Here is a 19,115-nt window from a genome sequence, read left to right as displayed (position 1 = left end):
AAACGCATGAAGAAGCTCCATGCAGATGGACTTTTAGAGTCTCTTGATTATGAATCATTTGACACGTGCGAACCATGCCTCATGGGAAAAATGACCAAGACTCTGTTCTTAGGAACAATGGAGCGAGCAACCAACTTATTGGAAATCATACATACTGATGTGTGCGGTCCAATGAGTGTTGAGGCTCGCGGTGGCTATCATTATGTTCTCACCCTCACTGATGACTTGAGTAGATATGGATATGTCTACTTAATGAAACACAAGTCGGAAACCTTTGAAAAGTTCAAGGAATTTCAGAGTGAAGTTGAGAATCAACGTGACAGGAAAATCAAGTTTCTACGATCAGATCGTGGAGGAGAATACTTGAGTCACGAATTTGGCACACACTTAAGAAAATGTGGAATAGTTTCACAACTCACGCCGCCTGGAACACCTCAGCGTAATGGTGTGTCCGAACATCGTAATCGCACTTTATTAGATATGGTGCGGTCTATGATGTCTCTTACCGATTTACCGCTATATTTTTGGGGCTATGCTTTAGAGACTGCCGCATTCACTTTAAATAGGGCTCCGTCGAAATCCGTTGAGACGACACCGTATGAATTATGGTTTGGGAAGAAACCTAAGCTGTCGTTTCTAAAAGTTTGGGGATGCGATGCTTATGTCAAGAAACTTCAACCTGAAAAGCTCGAACCCAAGTCGGAAAAATGCGTCTTCATAGGATACCCTAAAGAAACTTATGGGTATACCTTCTACCTCAGATCCGAAGGCAAGATCTTTGTTGCCAGGAATGGATTCTTTCTAGAGAAAGAGTTTCTCTCGAAAGAAGTAAGTGGGAGGAAAGTAGAGCTTGATGAAGTATTACCTCTTGAACCGGTAAATGGCGCAACTCAAGAAAATGTTCCTGAGGTGCCTGCACTGACTAGAGAGGAAGTTAATGATGATGATCAAGATACTTCTGATCAAGCTCCTACTGAAATTCAAAGGTCCACAAGGACACGTTCTGCACCAGAGTGGTACGGCAACCCTGTCTTGGAAATCATGTTGTTAGACAACAGTGAACCTTCGAACTATGAAGAAGCGATGGCGGGCCCGGATTCCGACAAATGGCTAGAAGCCATGAAATCCGAGATAGGATCCATGTATGAAAACGAAGTATGGACTTTGACTGACTTGCCCGTTGAACGGCGAGCCATAGAAAATAAATGGATCTTTAAGAAGAAGACAAACGCGGATGGTAATGTGACCATCTATGAAGCTAGGCTTGTCGCTAAGGGTTATCGACAAGTTCAAGGGGTTGACTACGATGAGACTTTCTCACCGGTAGCGAAGCTGAAGTCCGTCCGAATCATGTTAGCGATTGCCGCATTCTATGATTATGAGATATGGCAAATGGACGTCAAAACGGCATTCCTTAATGGTTTCCTTAAGGAAGAGTTGTATATGATGCAGCCGGAAGGTTTTGTCGATCCTAAGAATGCTAACAAGGTGTGCAAGCTCCAACGCTCGATTTATGGGCTGGTGCAAGCATCTCGGAGTTGGAACATTCGCTTTGATGAGATGATCAAAGCGTTTGGGTTTACACAGACTTATGGAGAAGCCTGCGTTTACAAGAAAGTGAGTGGGAGCTCTGTAGCATTTCTCATACTATATGTAGATGACATACTTTTGATGGGAAATGATATAGAACTCTTGGACAGCATCAAGGCCTACTTGAATAAAAGTTTTTCAATGAAGGACCTTGGAGAAGCTGCTTATATATTAGGCATCAAGATCTACAGAGATAGATCAAGACGCCTCATAGGTCTTTCACAAAGCACATACCTTGATAAGATTTTGAAGAAGTTCAAAATGGATCAGTCCAAGAAAGGGTTCTTGCCTGTTTTGCAAGGTATGAAATTGAGCTCAGCTCAATGCCCGACCACGGCAGAAGAGATAGAAGAGATGAGTATCATCCCCTATGCCTCAGCCATAGGTTCTATTATGTATGCCATGCTGTGTACCAGACCTGATGTAAACCTTGCCGTAAGTTTGGTAGGAAGGTACCAAAGTAATCCCGGCAAGGAACACTGGACAGCGGTCAAGAATATCCTGAAGTACCTGAAAAGGACTAAGGAAATGTTTCTCGTTTATGGAGGTGACGAAGAGCTCGTCGTAAAGGGTTACGTCGACGCTAGCTTCGACACAGATCTGGATGACTCTAAGTCACAAACCGGATACGTGTATATGTTGAATGGTGGAGCAGTGAGCTGGTGCAGCTGCAAACAGAGCGTCGTGGCGGGATCTACATGTGAAGCGGAGTACATGGCAGCCTCAGAGGCAGCACATGAAGCAATATGGGTGAAGGAGTTCATCACCGACCTAGCAGTCATACCCAATGCGTCGGGGCCAATCAAACTCTTTTGTGACAACACTGGAGCTATTGCGCTTGCCAAGGAGCCCAGGTTTCACAAGAAGACAAGGCACATCAAGCGTCGCTTCAACTCCATTCGTGAAAATGTTCAAAATGGAGACATAGAGATTTGTAAAGTACATACGGACCTGAATGTAGCAGATCCGTTGACTAAACTTCTCCCTGGGGCAAAACATGATCAACACCAGAATTCCATGGGTGTTCGATTCATCACAATGTAACTAGATTATTGACTCTAGTGCAAGTGGGAGACTGTTGGAAATATGCCCTAGAGGCAATAATAAAAGCATTATTATTATATTTCTTTGTTCATGATAATTGTCTTTATTCATGCTATAACTGTATTATCCGGAAATCGTAATACACGTGTGAATACATAGACCATAATATGTCCCTAGTAAGCCTCTAGTTGACTAGCTCGTTGATCAACAGATAGTCATGATTTCCTGGCTATGGACATTGGATGTCATTGATAACGGGATCACATCATTAGGAGAATGATGTGATGGACAAGACCCAATCCTAAGCATAGCACAAAGATCGTGTAGTTCGTTTGCTAGAGCTTTTCCAATGTCAAGTATCTTTTCCTTTGACCATGAGATCGTGTAACTCCCGGATACCGTAGGAGTGCTTTGGGTGTATCAAACGTCACAACGTAACTGGGTGACTATAAAGGTGCATTACAGGTATCTCCGAAAGTGTCTGTTGGGTTGACACGGATCGAGACTGGGATTTGTCACTCCGGATAACGGAGAGGTATCACTGGGCCCACTCGGTAATGCATCATCATTATGAGCTCAAGGTGACCAAGTGGTTGGTCACGGGATCATGCGTTACGGTACGAGTAAAGTGACTTGCCGGTAACGAGATTGAACAAGGTATTGGGATACCAACGATCGAGTCTCGGGCAAGTAACATACCGATTGACAAAGGGAATTGTGTACGGGGTTGATTAATCCTCGACATTGTGGTTCATCCGATGAGATCATCGTGGAGCATGTGGGAGCCATCATGGGTATCCAGATCCCGCTGTTGGTTATTGACCGGAGAGTCGTCTCGGTCATGTCTGCTTGTCTCCCGAACCCGTAGGGTCTACACACTTAAGGTTCGGTGACGCTAGGGTTATGAAGATATGTATATGCAGTAATCCGAATGTTGTTTGGAGTCCCGGATGAGATCCCGGAAGTCACGAGGAGTTCCGGAATGGTCCGGAGGTAAAGAATTATATATAGGAAGTGCTGTTTCGGCCATCGGGACAAGTTTCGGGGTTATCGGTATTGTACCGGGACCACCGGAGGGGTCCCGGGGGCCCACCGGGTGGGGCCACCTGTCCCGGGGGGCCACATGGGCTGTAGGGGGTGCGCCTTGGCCTTCATGGGCCAAGGGCACCAGCCCTACTAGGCCCATGCGCCTAGGGTTTCCACCACGGAGGAGTCCAAGTGGTGGAAGGCACCCCGAGGTGCCTTGGGGGGGAGGGAAACCCTCCCCTGGCCGCCGCACCTAGGAGATCAGATCTCCTAGGCTGCGCACCACCCCCCCTTGGCCCTCCTATATATAGTGGGGGAGAGGAGGGATTTCATACCTCAGCCTTTGGTGCTTCCTCTCTCCCCGTTACGTCTCTCTCTCGTAGTATAGGCGAAGCCCTGCTACTGTGACGCCCTGCATCCACCACCACGCCGTCGTGCTGCTGGATCTTCATCAACCTCTCTTCCCCCCTTGCTGGATCAAGAAAGGAGGAGACGTCATCCGTTCCGTACGTGTGTTGAACGCGGAGGCACCGTCCGTTCGGTGCTAAGATCATCGGTGATTTGAATCACGTCGTGTTCGACTACATCATCCCCGTTCTTTGAACGCTTCCGCTCGCGATCTACAAGGTACGTAGATGCATCTAATCACTCGTTGCTAGATGAACTCCTAGATGGATCTTGGTGAAACGAGTAGAAATTTTTTTGTTTTCTGCAACGTTCCCCAACATAAATAACAGAAAGTAAAAGGATGGTAGAGAGAGTTGTGCCTTATAGTTTCATCCATCTCATGATCATCAAAAGGAATCCACTAACAAGGTTGATCGAGTCTTGTTAACGAACTCATTCCGAATAACATGGAACCAGAGAAATTTCGAATAACACTATGTTACCTCAACGGGGATATGCACATCCCCAATAATAAGAATATCATATTTCTTCTTGACGGTAGGAAGAGGAAATTCAAAACCTCCAAATATAATCGATAGAATTTTTCCAATAGAGTTAATACTATGAACTTGAGGTTGTTTCCTCGGAAAGTGTACCGTATGCTCATTACCATTAACATGAAAAGTGACATTGCCTTTAGTGCAATCAATAACAGCCCCTGCAGTATTCAAAAAGGGTCTTCCAAGAATAATAGACATACTATCGTCCTCAGGAATATCAAGAATAACAAAGTCCGTTAAAATAGTAACGTTTGCAACTACAACAGGCACATCCTCACAAAAACCGACAGGTATAGCAGTTGATTTATCAGCCATTTGCAAAGATATTTCAGTAGGTGTCAACTTATTCAAATCAAGTCTACGATATAAAGAGAGAGGCATAACACTAACATCGGCTCCAAGATCACATAAAGCAGTTTTAACATAGTTTCTTTTAATGGAGCATGGTATAGTGGGTACTCCTGGATCTCCAAGTTTCTTTGGTATTCCGCCCTTAAAAGTATAATTAGAAAGCATGGTGGAAATTTCAACTTTCGGTATCTTTCTTTTATTTGTAACAATTTCTTTCATGTACTTAGCATAAGGATTCATTTTGAGCATATCAGTTAATCGCATACGCAAAAAGATAGGTCTAATCATTTCAGCAAAGCACTCAAAATCCTCATCATCTTTTTTCTTGGATGGTTTGGGAGGAAAAGGCATGGGTTTCTGAACCCAAGGCTCTCTTTCTTTAACATGTTTCCTAGCAACAAAGTCTTTCTTATCATAACGTTGATTCTTTGATTGTGGGTTATCAAGATCAACATCAGGTTCAATCTCTATATCATTATCATTACTAGGTTGAGCATCATCATGAACATTATTATTAACATTATCACTAGTTTCAGGTTCATTACCAGATTGTGTTTCAGCATCAGAAATAGAAATATCATTTGGATTCTCAGGTGTTTCAGTAATAGGTTCACTAGAAGCATGCAAAGTCCTATCATTTTTTTTTCTTCTTTTTAGACGAACTAGGTGCATCTATATTATTTCTCTGAGAATCTTGCTCAATTCTTTTAGGATGGCCTTCAGGATACAAAGGTTCCTGAGTCATTCTACCACCTCTAGTCATAACTCTAACAACATTATCATTATCCTTACTATTCAATTCATTGAGCAAATCATTTTGAGCCTTAAGTACTTGTTCTACTTGAGTGGTAACCATAGAAGCATGTTTACTAATAAGTTTAAGTTCACCTTTAACATTAGCCATATAATCACCCAAGTGTTCAAGCATATTTGAATTGTATTTCAATTGTCTACCAAAATAAGCATTAAAATCTTCTTGCTTAGCCATAAATCTATCAAACTCATCTAAACATGGGCTAGCAAATTTAGTAAATGGGATTTCAGCTTTATCATATCTATAGAGAGAATTTACCTTTACTACCTGTGTCGGGTTATCAAGACCATGAGTTTCTTCAATAGGTAAAGGATTAAGATCATATGTTTCTTCAACAGACGGTGTCGGGGATATACCCCGCGGTATAACCCGACCGGAAGTATGACCCGGCCGGACTTGGCGCTTCACCGATGATCCGCCGGAGGACTGGCGACTCACGGGTCTGGCAGCTCACTGGGCAGATGACTCATGAGCCTGATGACTCACGGATGACCCCGATGGCGGGTCAGATAGAAGACTAGGCCCAAGGCCCGGAAGGCCGGCTCATGTTATGGTGGGCCGGCTTAAGAGGAAAGGGATGGCGAATGTTTCCTTTACGAGGAAGCAAGACCCGGACTTGTATTCAACTTGTAAGAAAAGATAGACTGGTCCTAGTCCTACTAGGACTCCACATGTAACCCGCCCCTCTAACTTATATAAGGAGGGGCAGGGCACCCCGAGAGGGAGAAGCAACAAGAACAATATCTAGGGCTAGACAAAAAGAGGAGAGCCGGCTTACGGCGACTACCTCATGATCATAATGAGACCTAGCCACAAACAGCATGTAGGGTTATTACCGGATGATGTTTCCCGGGGCCCGAAGCTGTCTAAATCCTCGTCTTGTGTGTTGCGTCTCTCGATTCCCCTCAACCCCTTCAAGCTACCACATAGATGCGTTGGCCTCGCGACTAAGTCCTGGCACTAAGGACATCTGCCGTGACAAATCCACGACAGGCGGTAAATTAAGACCATGTATTTCTTCAATAGGAGGTAAATTCTTAACATCTTCAGCTTTAATACCTTTTTCTTTCATAGATTTATTTGCCTCTTGCATATCTTCAGGGCTGAGAAATAGAATACCCCTCTTCTTCGGAGTTGGTTTAGGAATAGGCTCAGGAACTGGCTCCAGAGGTGTCCAATTATTTTCATTTGCCAACATATTATTCAATAGAATTTCAGCTTCATCTGGTGTTCTTTCCCTGAAAACAGAACCAGCACAACTATCCAGGTAATCTCTGGAGGCATAGGTTAGTCCATTATAAAAGATATCAGGTATTTCATTTTTCTTAAGAGGATGATCAGGCAAAGCATTAAGTAATTGAAGAAGCCTCCCCCAAGCTTGTGGGAGACTCTCTTCTTCAATTTGCACAAAATTATATATATCCCTTAAAGCAGCTTGTTTCTTATGAGCAGGGAAATATTTAGCAGAGAAGTAATAAATCATATCTTGGGGACTACGCACACAACCAGGATCAAGAGAATCAAACCATATCTTAGCATCACCCTTTAATGAGAACGAAAATATTTTAAGGATATAAAAGTAACGAGTTCTCTCATCTTTAGTGAACAGGGTGGCTATATCATTCAGTTTAGTAAGATGTGCCACAACAGTTTCAGATTCATAACCATGAAAAGGATCAGATTCAACCAAAGTAATTATATCAGGATCAATAGAGAATTCATAATCCTTATCAGTAACACAGATAGGTGAAGTAGCAAAAGCAGGGTCAGGTTTCATTCTAGCATTTAGAGATTGCTTATTCCATTTAGCTAATAACCTTTTGAGTTCATATCTATCTTTGCAAGCTAAAATAGCTAAAGAAGCTTCTTGATCAAAAACATAACCCTTAGGAATAACAAGTGATTCTTCATCATCACTTTCATTGGTATTATCAGATTCAATATTTTCAATCTCTCTAGCCCTAGCAAGTTGTTCATCAAGAAATTCACCAAGTGGCACAGTAGTATCAAGCATAGAAGTAGCTTCATCATAAGTATCATGTATAGTAGAAGTGGCATCATCGATAACATGCGACATATCAGAACGAATAGCAGAAGCAGGTTTAGGTGTCGCAAGCTTACTCAAAGCAGAAGGTGAATCAAGTGCAGAGCTAGATGGTAGTTCCTTACCTCCCCTCGTAGTTGAGGGATAGATCTTGGTTTTTGGATCTCTCAAGTTCTTCATAATGATAAGCAGATATATATCCCAAGTGACTCAAAGAATAGAGCTATGTTCCCCGGCAACGGCGCCAGAAAATAGTCTTGATAACCCACAAGTATAGGGGATTGCAATAGTTTTCGAGGGTAGAGTATTCAACCCAAATTTATTGATTCGACACAAGGGGAGCCAAAGAATATTCTCAAGTATTAGCAGTTGAGTTGTCAATTCAACCACACCTGGAAACTTAATATCTGCAGCAAAGTGTTTAGTAGCAAAGTAATATGATAATAGTGGTAACGGTAGGAAAAGGTAACAGTAGTAAAAGTAATGTTTTTGGTATTCTGTAGTGATGATAGCAATAGCAACGGAAAAGTAAATAAGCGAAGAACAATATATGGAAAGCTCGTAGGCAATGGATCGGTGATGGAGAATTATGCCGGATGCGGTTCGTCATGTAACAGTCATAACCTAGGGTGACATAGAACTAGCTCCAGTTCATCAATGTAATGTAGGCATGTATTCCGAATATAGTCGTACGTGCTTATGGAAAAGAAATTGCATGACATCTTTTGTCCTACCCTCCCGTGGCAGTGGGGTCCTTATGGAAACTAAGGGATATTAAGGCCTCCTTTTAATAGAGTACCGGAACAAAGCATTAACACATAGTGAATACATGAACTCCTCAAACTACGGTCATCACCGGTAAGTATCCCGATTATTGTCACTTTGGGGTTAACGGATCATAACACATAATAGGTGACTATAGACTTGCAAGATAGGATCAAGAACTCTCATATATTGATGAAAACATAATAGGTTCAGATCTGAAATCATGGCACTCGGGCCCTAGTGACAAGCATTAAGCATAGCAAAGTCATAGCAACATCAATCTCAGAACATAGTGGATACTAGGGATCAAACCCTAACAAAACTAACTCGATTACATGATAAATCTCATCCAACCCATCACCGTCCAGCAAGCCTATGATGGAATTACTCATGCACGGCGGTGGGCACCATGCAATTGGTGATGGAGGATGGTTGATGATGATGATGGCGACGGATTCCCCTCTCCGGAGCCCCGAACGGACTCCAGATCAGCCCTCCCGAGAGGTTTTAGGGCTTGGCGGCGGCTCCATGTCGTAAAAAGCGATGAATCCTTCTCTCTGATTTTTTCTCTCCCCGAAACACAATATATAGAGTTGGAGTTGGAGTCGGAGGAGCACCAGGGGGCCCACGAGGTAGGGGGCGCGCCCCCACCCTCGTGGACAGGTGGTGGGCCCCCTGGCCTTCATCTTTTGCAGGTATTTTTTATATTTTCCAAAAAGTTGCTCCTTGAAGTTTCAGGTCATTCCGAGAACTTTTGTTTCTGCACATAAATAACACCATGGTAATTCTACTGAAAACAGTGTCAGTCTGGGTTAGTTCCATTCAAATCATGCAAGTTAGAGTCCAAAACAAGGGCAAAAGTGTTTGGAAAAGTAGATACGACGGAGACGTATCATCGCCTCGAGGCGCCCCCAGGACTACCTCCCCTCGGCTCGGTGCCTTTCGGGACAACACCTCGACGTTGTCCGTAGGGCAAGGGGTGGAGGCGGTCGGAAGTGAATCACTATTCATATCCGATGATTCCAATGAACCGTCCGACGAATCTACGTCGAGATGAGCTCGGGACGGACTGCATAATTATATGCGACGTAATGAGAAATAGTGCAATAAGACATACCATGAATTACTATGGTGTCCGGATACTTACGACTTCGCCAGGGGCTTCTCCCTGGGTAACCACTCGTCGCCGCTGTAGGCGGCCGTCGTGGAGCAGTCCGGAGGGAGGGTCCTTCCCTTATTGGACCCTTCAGCCTCCCCGGTTGGGTCGGCCTTCCTTTTCTTGTCTCCCCCGACCGGGAGGGGGAGAACTTTCCTCCTCCTCCTCGTTTTCATGGGAGGAGTGCGCGTCGGAGTCATCGGACGATGACTCCGATACAACCTTGCGCCGGAGACCCTTTCGGGTCCCCGTGACCTTCTTCTTGGTCTTCTTCACTGGCACCTCGTAAGGTGCCGGAGCCAGCATCTCCCTTAGGAGAGCATCTGCAGGATCTTCAGGCAGGGGGCTGGGCAATCGAGCTGCTCTGATGTCTTTATCCAATCCTGTTAATGACATGGAAGCTTAGATCCTGCACATGATTTAACTGGGGCAAATAAATACCATGTGAGATATAAAAACTTACCGGATTGACATGGCGCTTTGTGTTGAGTCCGCGATCCTCGGTGAGGGAAGGAGGTACCTCGGCGCCCTTGAACAACACCCTCCAAACGTCCTCGTGCATCGTGTCATAGAGCTCTCGCAGCGTCTGGTGCTCGGCCGGGTTGAACTCCCACAAATTGAATGCCCGTCGTTGACACGGGAGGATCCGGCGGAAGAGCATGACCTGGACCACGTTGACGAGCTTGATTTTCTTGCTCATCATGTTCCTGATGCAGGTCTGGAGTCCGGTTAGCTCTACCGGAGAACCCCAGGATAGGCCTTCTCTTTCCAGGAGGTGAGCCGCGTGGGGATTCCGGATCGAAATTTGGGGGCCGCCACCCAGTTGGTGTAGCATGGCTCGGTGATGTAGAACCACCCCGATTGCCACCCCTTTATGGTATCCACATAGGAGCCCTTGAGCCAGGTGACGTTAGGCATTTTGCCCACCATGGCGCCTCCGCACTCTGCTTTCTGGCCGACCACCACCTTCGGTTTAACATTGAAGGTTTTCAGCCATAGGCCGAAGTGGGGCCTGATGCGGAGGAAGGCCTCGCACACGACGATAAACGCCGAGATGTTGAGGATGAAATTGGGGCCAGATCATGAAAATCCAGCCCGTAGTAAAACATGAGCCCGCGGACAAACGGGTGGAGGGGAAATCCCAGTCCACGGACGAAATGGGTAAGAAAAACTACCCTCTCATGGGGTTCGGGTGTAGGGATGATCTGCCCCGCATCTGGCAGCCGGTGCGCGATATCCGCGGCCAGATATCCGGCTACCTGTAACTTTGCGATGTGCTCCCCCATGACGGAGGAGACCATCCACTTGCCTCCTACTCCGACCATGCTTGGAGTGGTTTGAGAAGAAAAACGCGAACTTAGGCACTGGAGCTCGAGTGCGTGAGAATGGATAAGCAAGGAGGTAGAAAGCGTGGGTAAAAAGGGTGAATCCTTGTCCCTTTATAAGGGAGGAAGAGGCGATGCGCCTCCCCACTTGCCTGGTAAAATCGCTTATTCCCCAAGCACCGTAATTGATGGCGCGGTTGGGTTACCCACGTCCGTATTGATGAGAATCCCGTAATAAGGGGGACACGATCTCTGCTTTGACAAGACGTGTCAAGAAAACCGCCCAGCGATATATGCGGTGTTGGTTCAGAAAAACGGTTCGAATAATGACCGGGCCATGACATGATGTCATGCTATCAAACATGTCAGCAGATTGGATTTGTGGAAATATTATTCTCTCTACGGTGGTATGTGGAACTTGTTTTGCAGAGCCGGACACTATCCTTATGTTCAAAATCTTCTGTGGAATATTCGGAGGAGGAACCCGCCTTGCAATGCCGAAGACAATACTATGCGCCGGACTCATCGTCATTGAAGCCTGGTTCAGGGGCTACTGAGGGAGTCCTGGATTAGGGGGTCTCCGGACAACCGGACTATATCCTTTAGCCGGACTGTTGGACTATGAAGATACAAGATTGAAGACTTTGTCCCGTGTCCGGATGGGACTTTCCTTGGCGTAGAAGGCAAGCTTGGCAATACGGATATGTAGATCTCCTCCCTTGTAACCAACTTTATGTAACCCTAGCCCCCTTCGGTGTCTATATAAACAGGAAGGTTTAGTCCGTAGGACAACATACAATCATACCATAGGCTAGCTTCTAGGGTTTAGCCTCTACGATCTCGTGGTAGATCAACTCTTGTAATACTCATATCATCAAGAACAATCAAGCAGGACGTAGGGTATTACCTCCATCAAGAGGACCCGAACCTGGGTAAACATAGTGTCCCCTGCCTCCTATTACCATCCGCCTTAGACGCACAGTTCGGGACCCCCTACCCGAGATCCGCCGGTTTTGACACCGACAGGTATACTTGTCACGTATGTAATGCCTATATGAATCATGCCATGAAGAATCATATCATGACTATGCGCAACTTTGTCAATTGCCCATCAATAATTTGTTTACCCATCGATGATATGCTTATGAGAGAGATGCCTCTAGTGAATCTATGACCCCCGGACCCCCGGGTTCATTCTCCATTATTACTAAAAACCTACAACTCCTCGCTGTTTTTATTTGCTTTTATATTATTTTATTTTATTTATATATACCACTATCAGATTTACTCATTGCAATTAGTGATAACAAGGATTGGCAACCCTCTTGCCTTCTGTGTGTGTGTGCTTGTGTGTGTGTGTGTGCAGGTATTGTCCATGTTGTTCTTGTGCCGTCTCATTCTGGTTCAATAAACCTTGGTTCTTAACTGAGGGAAAACTATTTGCTATTATACTACATCACCCTTCCTCTTCGGAGAATCCCAACACTAGCACAAGTAGCACACGCCCAACTCATGTGCTTAATTGACCTTCATGCACTAAAAACACAAAGTTAAAGGAGCAAACTATCCCCCTTAATTGGCTTTTCTCACAATAATAACTATGTTGATTTTTTGGGGACCCCCACGTACGCCGCCCCTCTCCTCGACCCCCTCCATCCCGATCTCCTCCCTCTTGATCCATTCTAGGGCTTCGAGTCGCCGTCGCCCCTCTCCTCACCGTTACCGGAGCTCTACGGGGCAAAGCCCGAGTGGGGGACGATGGGGCACCGGGTCCTTTCTTTGTTGCGGCTCCGGGATGCGGTTCCGATGGAGATATGTGCGGGCATCTTGGACGTGTGCATCGTCAGGCGTCGACCAACGCAGCGGTGAGGGCGCCTCCGCCGTCGATGGCTCACCCAGGCGGGGTAGCGGTTCCGGGCGGTGGTGCGGCTCCGGTCGTGCGGTTTCCTGGCGGCAAACGTCACCCATGGGTGTGTTGGATGACGGAGGAGGTCGATCTGGTGGTCCAGCTGGGGATGGACTCCAATTTGCCAGTGAAAGTCTGGCTCGTCCTCGACCAGCACCATCAACGGCGACGCCTGTAGGCATCATTACATCATTAGAGGCGTTGTGGAGCAATTCATGTTCCCTTTGTGCCCCTGGGGAAACTCCGGATTCGGGCTTTTCTAGATCTGATGATGGCGAAGTTCCTACGTCGTCACCCTCATGGGGGGGGGGGTCATCTTTAGGGTTGTACATCGGCTGGAGGGACAAGTGGTTGGCTTGGTGGCTGGGCGGAGGTCTTTGTATGCTTCTCGTGCGGTGACCAAGGTGGAGCAGAATCTTAGCGGCAAGGTGCAGTGAGGTCTCGGCGCTGGATACCGTTTGATAGGAGCATGCATGAGGTTGGCGTTGTCCGGCATCATGGTCATGTCAACGACAAAAGGGTATTGGCAAGATCAGTGCATTGATTGCTCCTGACGATGGGACTGCAGAAGAAGGCGGCGAAGGATTCTACAGCGTGCGCATGCGGTGCATGCTGAGGGTTTGCTAGACGAGTTGGTGCTCCCGGCTAGCCAGCGGGCGGCTTGGTGAGGCCACCGGATTTCTTGCTGTGTGTGGCGCGAGATCAGGGCCCACCATCAATCTTGTAGGTAGGGAGATTGTTTTTATTAGGAAGGTGGCTTTGGATTGATCTATGTATTTATTTTGTAAGACCTTATTAAATAATACAATAAAGATGGTTGTGTGCATGGTTCGATGCGTAGGCCAGGTGTAATCCTTCTTTTGCGAAAACAAAACTATGTTGATTTTTAAAAGAAAGCCAAGATGCAAAATTCTCCATATGCCATTGTATTTTTGTCGTCAAGTTTAAACTCAAAATGAGTTGGGGTGTATGCATATAACTTTTTGCAAAACATATTAGCCTTTGCGCTTTCATTTTCTTTGAATACATTTTGTCGTTTCCTTTTTTTCCCTTTTTGAAATAAACCGAATTTCAGTCTCACGCTTCAGATGTTTTTGTGCAGTTCTGATAGTATATCCGCAAATTATACGTGAACCATATAAAACTCAGGAAAAGAAATGTTGCATACAAAGCCATACCATAGAAAATAAATAAACGAAGCATACCAATGATTTAGTGGCAAGTGGCCATGTTCCACTTTATTGAAGTAACAAGCAAGCGCTTGTTCTTTCCGTGACAAGAGAGGAAACTACCCCCAAGTCAATTACTCGTGTTTGCGGCCCATTTTGTAACTTGTGGTTGAGGACCAGTCAATCTAATTATACCGCTTTTAAGTATACGCATGTTTTTATCGATAGCTTGTCATGAAACCCCAGAGTGGTCAGATGCCGAGTTTGTCAAATAGAGCCGTCAGATTTTTGCCCCGGTCCTGCGTTTCACATGAAACGGAATACTACTCCCAAATGTGAAATAAGTACTCCCTCTATAAACTAATATAAGAGCGTTTAGATCACTATTTTAATATTTTAAAAGCTTTTATATTAGCTTAGTATGAAAAGGACAGGGGGAAACCAACCGCTTATTTTTCCTGTCCGCACCTGACATTTCCATTGCCCCGCCCCACCCTACCAATCTGAGGTCAACCGAGTCTATCCAGCAAGATCCAGCCCCCTTCGCAAGGCCAAAGCTGACCACCACCCCCCACCTCCACCAACCCCTCCTCCCTCCCTCCCTCAATTATTACAAGCTCTTAGCATTGTTAATCACTTCAGACCGATCCATCCGACCATCAGCTGTATTGTATTTGTTCGGTGGATGACAGCGGGGAGAGGTGCGATTCTGACTTCCCGAGGGGCGGCTGGATTCCAAGAAACCATATTCTTGTGCTGCTAGTGCTAGCTAGCTAGGGGCGACCGAGTTTCAGCCAGGGACTTGTAAACCGGTGGTCTCGAGGAGGTACCCGATCCCATGGCCGGCAAGGAAATCTACCACAAGATGAAGGACAAGGTAATCAGTTTGCGCTGTTTTGCGAGTTTAGCTAGGTAGATGCATCGTATGCTTGCTTTTCTTGTCCTTGGCCTTCCATTAAAGATGCGAGCTGGCGCTTGAGAGACCCGTGAAATGGCGGACGTGATTCACTTGTCGTGCTTAACTCCGAGCATGTCTTGGGAGATTGTAGAATGATGATAGTCAAGCGGTTAGTTTTGCTGGTCAACTATTTTTACTTTACCTTCTCCAGTGATGCAGATGGTTGTGAGTTGTCAAGTCTGGTTACCCGTAATGAGGCCTGGCTACCATGGATCTTTGTATTAGCTTTTCTTTGGTGGGGTGGGGGTTGGGCGGTGGGTTGAGCTATATAGTTGGTTTCTTTCCGAGAATCGGTATATGTAGGTTTCAATAGCTGGATGTATTAACTTAGGGAAAGGAATTTACTGTTCTAATGCTAAAATATCACCGTGGTAATACAAGTGCTAATCTGAATCAAGGTTGTTAGTTTTGCAAAAGAGATTGCAAATGTCTTCTCAAGTGTCGAGTGCTTTTTAAGTCAAATGCAATCAAGAACTACAAAAAGGCTTGAAGCAAAATCTATATGTCCCTCATGTATATGCACTAGTGCGCTACGTTTATGGATGTCTCATGTGTTGTCGTTGGCGAACAATATAAATTCCCTGTTTCTTGCTGATAGCCCTGGAATGAAGAAATTTGGAGGAAGCAAACCCTTTAGGAACAAGAGAAAACTAGTCGATATGTTGGTTATACAAGTATGGTAGGAGAGCACAATACAGTGGACAATATGCACAGGCTTAGATTTTAATTGACACTCAGAGATACAGCCGCCATGTTTGCTGGTTTAGTATGACTTCTATTTTGTATTGGAAATCAAGACTAATTGCACTGGAGTGGATTATATTGTAAATATCTGCCATCTCTATTAAAAAATGATGCATGCTAGACGCCAAATCACGAATGTCGTTCTCCTACAGAAAAACGTGGAATTGCAGGTGAAAATCACATGAAAATGCAGTCCTGCAGGCCAAATCTTTTAAGTTTTATTTTTGTGCTTACTGGTTCCTAAATTGTGTTTGGTAATGAAGGCCGAATAATATGTTTTTCCCTACTAAACTAAATTTATGGAATTTATGAATAGCCGAGGAGTAGAGGAACATAACTTTGGAAATATATGTTATTATCTGAGAAACCTAGCAGTTGCGAACCAAACAAGAACTGTAGCTGGAAAATGCTTGATAATACATTTTTTTAATTAATTTTCAGAAATATTACGCCGAAATTCTTTAGGCCCTTCCTCAACCTACTTGACATGCTTGTGAGTTTTAAGAGTTTGCATATAAGGTTAAAAAAAATAGCTGCCTTGAAATGTTATGCACTACTGGGTGTCCAGACAGTTCTAGACAAATTCATTCTGGGGAACTATTTAGACAGGCTCATTTTGGGAAACTATCTTTTGTCTTTTTGTCTTGAAAGCTTCCTGTGAAGTTTACTCTTTTTAGTTGCCTTGAAATGTCTTTTTGTTGTGCTGGATGTCCAACAAAGTTGTAGTCATATATTTGCCTTGCTGAGTGTTGAGGTCATTATCAGCATAGCTTGGTTGACAATTGGTCTGGATGTTCTTACAGGTGAAAGATGCTTTTAGTTCATCAGGGCCAGAAACAGGGAAAGGCAAGACAAAATTGTCAGGCAGGCGTGTCAAGCATGGTTACCATCTTGTGAAGGGGAAATCAAATCATCCAATGGAGGACTACTTGGTGGCGGAGTATAGGCAAGTTGGGGAGCATGATTTGGGTTTGTTTGCAATATTTGATGGCCACCTGGGCCACACTGTTCCAGACTTTCTGCGTGCACATCTCTTTGATAACATCTTGAGCGAGGTAATGCTTCGATTCCACTTGCTTTAAATTTTTTGTGGGGTCAAAGTTCAGTAATTGCTGCCATGCCTATATGCTAAAATGTTACTGCTGAGAGTGTTCTGCTATCATATCTCAAATGTTTGGTTATGGTAGCTTCATCGGCATAAGGTGAAAAAGATGTAAAAGGAAACACTTTCCAATCAGTAATGTTGGCAATACGTTTTAATAAGGTTAGAATGTTTTTTTTTGTCGGCTAAGAAGTGCATATATTTTGAATGTATGGTGTTTTTCTGCAATCTACTTGCAACTACCATACTAGAAACAGATAGAGCAATATAGGTAGCGACTTAATTCACAGCTTATGCCTATTTGGACGTAGTCAACTGAATTTACAGCCGTACTGATTATTGTATTGATATCTGCATACTCAGCCAGAATTCTTGAGTGACACGAAAAATGCTATCAGAAAAGCATATCTACTTACCGATGAGAAAATATTGGAAAAAGCAGCTGAGTTGGGAAGAGGAGGCTCTACGGCTGTTACCGCCATCTTAATAAGCAGTAACGATAGTGTGAAGCTAGTGGTCGCGAATATTGGAGATTCACGAGCAGTTATTAGCAAGAATGGTAAAGCAGAGCAGCTTTCAGTTGATCATGAGCCTAGCATGGAGCGAGAAATTATTGAGGAAAAAGGCGGATTTGTTTCGAACCTACCAGGTAACAACCATCTCTTGTCAATCCCTACCAACGCGTTGCTGTATGCCTGAAAAAGTATCTTCATTCGAGTTTAATGGTTCTGATTTATTTTTCCCCCTGAACCTTGTCTAGTGACATGCCCGGGATTTTTTAGTTATCTAGTAGCAACTGACAGTGGCGCTCATGTGATTCAGCTAATAGCAGTTTTCTTTTTGCTAGTAACTGTCACAAGCTTATGATCTATACTCTATTGAGGTTCAATTCCGAACATGTCTCATTTGCAGGAGATGTGCCACGAGTTGATGGGCAGCTGGCTGTTGCAAGAGCATTCGGAGACCGGAGCTTGAAAAAGCACCTCAGCTCTGAGCCACACGTGGCTGAGGAAGTTATCGATGAGAGTTCAGATTTTCTAATTCTAGCAAGTGATGGCTTATGGAAGGTGATGCCTATAAATCTCACACCAGTTATTCTTGATGGATTGGATCTAACTCATTGCATTATGTATCCAAGCTCAGTATAAACCAGTCTGTGTCCTCTAACCCTCTGTGCGGTCATCTATGGGGATATGCACGCACGATGTAATCTGTTTTTGAACATAGTGCAATAGTGTTTGTTCAAGCATGTATAGCACTTAGCCGGGCTTTCATGTTTAGCTTCATTCATTTTGCCATGGACCAAACTTATTTTCTGATTAGATTGATTATCAGTTCATGTATGGGTTGCTAAGTTGCATCTGGTGAGTTTACGATTTGCAAATGACACTAATGCAAACATGACACAAATTCAGGTGATGACCAACCAAGAGGCTGTTGATGAGATCAAGGACATCAGGGACGCACAGGCAGCTGCGAAGCATCTGACGGAGCAGGCGGTGAACAGGAAGAGCAAAGACGACATCTCCTGCGTCGTCGTAAACTTCCACTGCTAGCAGAGCTTGAAGCTGCTGCTAGCTTCTCAAGTGTACAATTTCTTTTGTGTCGGATTGGTTTTACGGTTTGCTGTTGATGGTCGGATATTGTGTTTAATCTTTTCTTTTTGGGAATAATCCACCACCCAGGGGGATCAAGGTTTGTAGAATATTGTTGTTTGTTCAAAGGCTATAATAAAAAGTGTTCCTCTTTTTACTATCATTTTAAGTTTTTTATTTTTTGCGACTTCCTTGGTTTCTGTTGGGCCCAGTTGGGTTTCGGGGTCCACCTACCCTTCCAGCTGCGTCTATGTAGTCATTTTGTCTGCACCGCGCAGGCATCAACTCAAGACAATGCACTCCTCTCAACTGACGCGGGTGCAGGCACCCCTTTGTCGGCTACGGTGGTCGTTCCGTTCATGTCACAACCTCTCCATCGACCAAACTCCATCCTCCTCGGCAGGCGATACCGCAAATCGACTCAAAGAAGCTCCTCGAGCTTGGTGTGAGTGCTTGAAGAAGACTCTTTGAGAAAGGGTTTCGAAATTGGGAAAATCGACATTAGTCTTTTTACCAAATGTGTTGATGGTGAACTCTTTTGTGTACTAAATTCATGTGTTGATTAGCAAAGAATTCGGT

At 44.7% G+C, this 19,115-nt stretch overlaps 1 protein-coding gene across 1 annotated transcript; it reads left to right on the top strand.

Moving 5' to 3' along the window:
• The first annotated feature begins 14,649 nt into the window (after positions 1-14,649).
• On the top strand, positions 14,650-18,699 carry LOC125536881 (probable protein phosphatase 2C 62). The gene is made up of 5 exons (XM_048700170.1): positions 14,650-15,014; positions 16,643-16,894; positions 17,305-17,590; positions 17,854-18,008; positions 18,357-18,699. The coding sequence occupies exons 1-5, from the start codon at positions 14,976-14,978 to the stop codon at positions 18,495-18,497; spliced, it is 873 nt and encodes a 290-aa protein (XP_048556127.1). The 5' UTR covers positions 14,650-14,975; the 3' UTR covers positions 18,498-18,699.
• The last annotated feature ends 416 nt before the right edge of the window (positions 18,700-19,115 follow it).

This window comes from Triticum urartu, chromosome 2 (genome assembly GCF_003073215.2).
Source record: "Triticum urartu cultivar G1812 chromosome 2, Tu2.1, whole genome shotgun sequence".
NCBI classification, from domain to species: domain Eukaryota; kingdom Viridiplantae; phylum Streptophyta; class Magnoliopsida; order Poales; family Poaceae; genus Triticum; species Triticum urartu.
The sequence above is the reverse complement of the archived record's forward strand: the minus strand, read 5'-3'. Positions and strand labels throughout refer to the sequence as shown.

Excerpts from the sequence above, each read along its gene's own strand:
- LOC125536881 (XM_048700170.1), top strand. The coding sequence starts at position 14,976 with ATGGCCGGCAAGGAAATCTACCACAAGATGAAGGACAAG. Across the intron at positions 16,895-17,304 it reads TTGATAACATCTTGAGCGAG|CCAGAATTCTTGAGTGACAC; the intron begins GTAATGCTTCGA and ends CTGCATACTCAG. Across the intron at positions 17,591-17,853 it reads ATTTGTTTCGAACCTACCAG|GAGATGTGCCACGAGTTGAT; the intron begins GTAACAACCATC and ends TCTCATTTGCAG.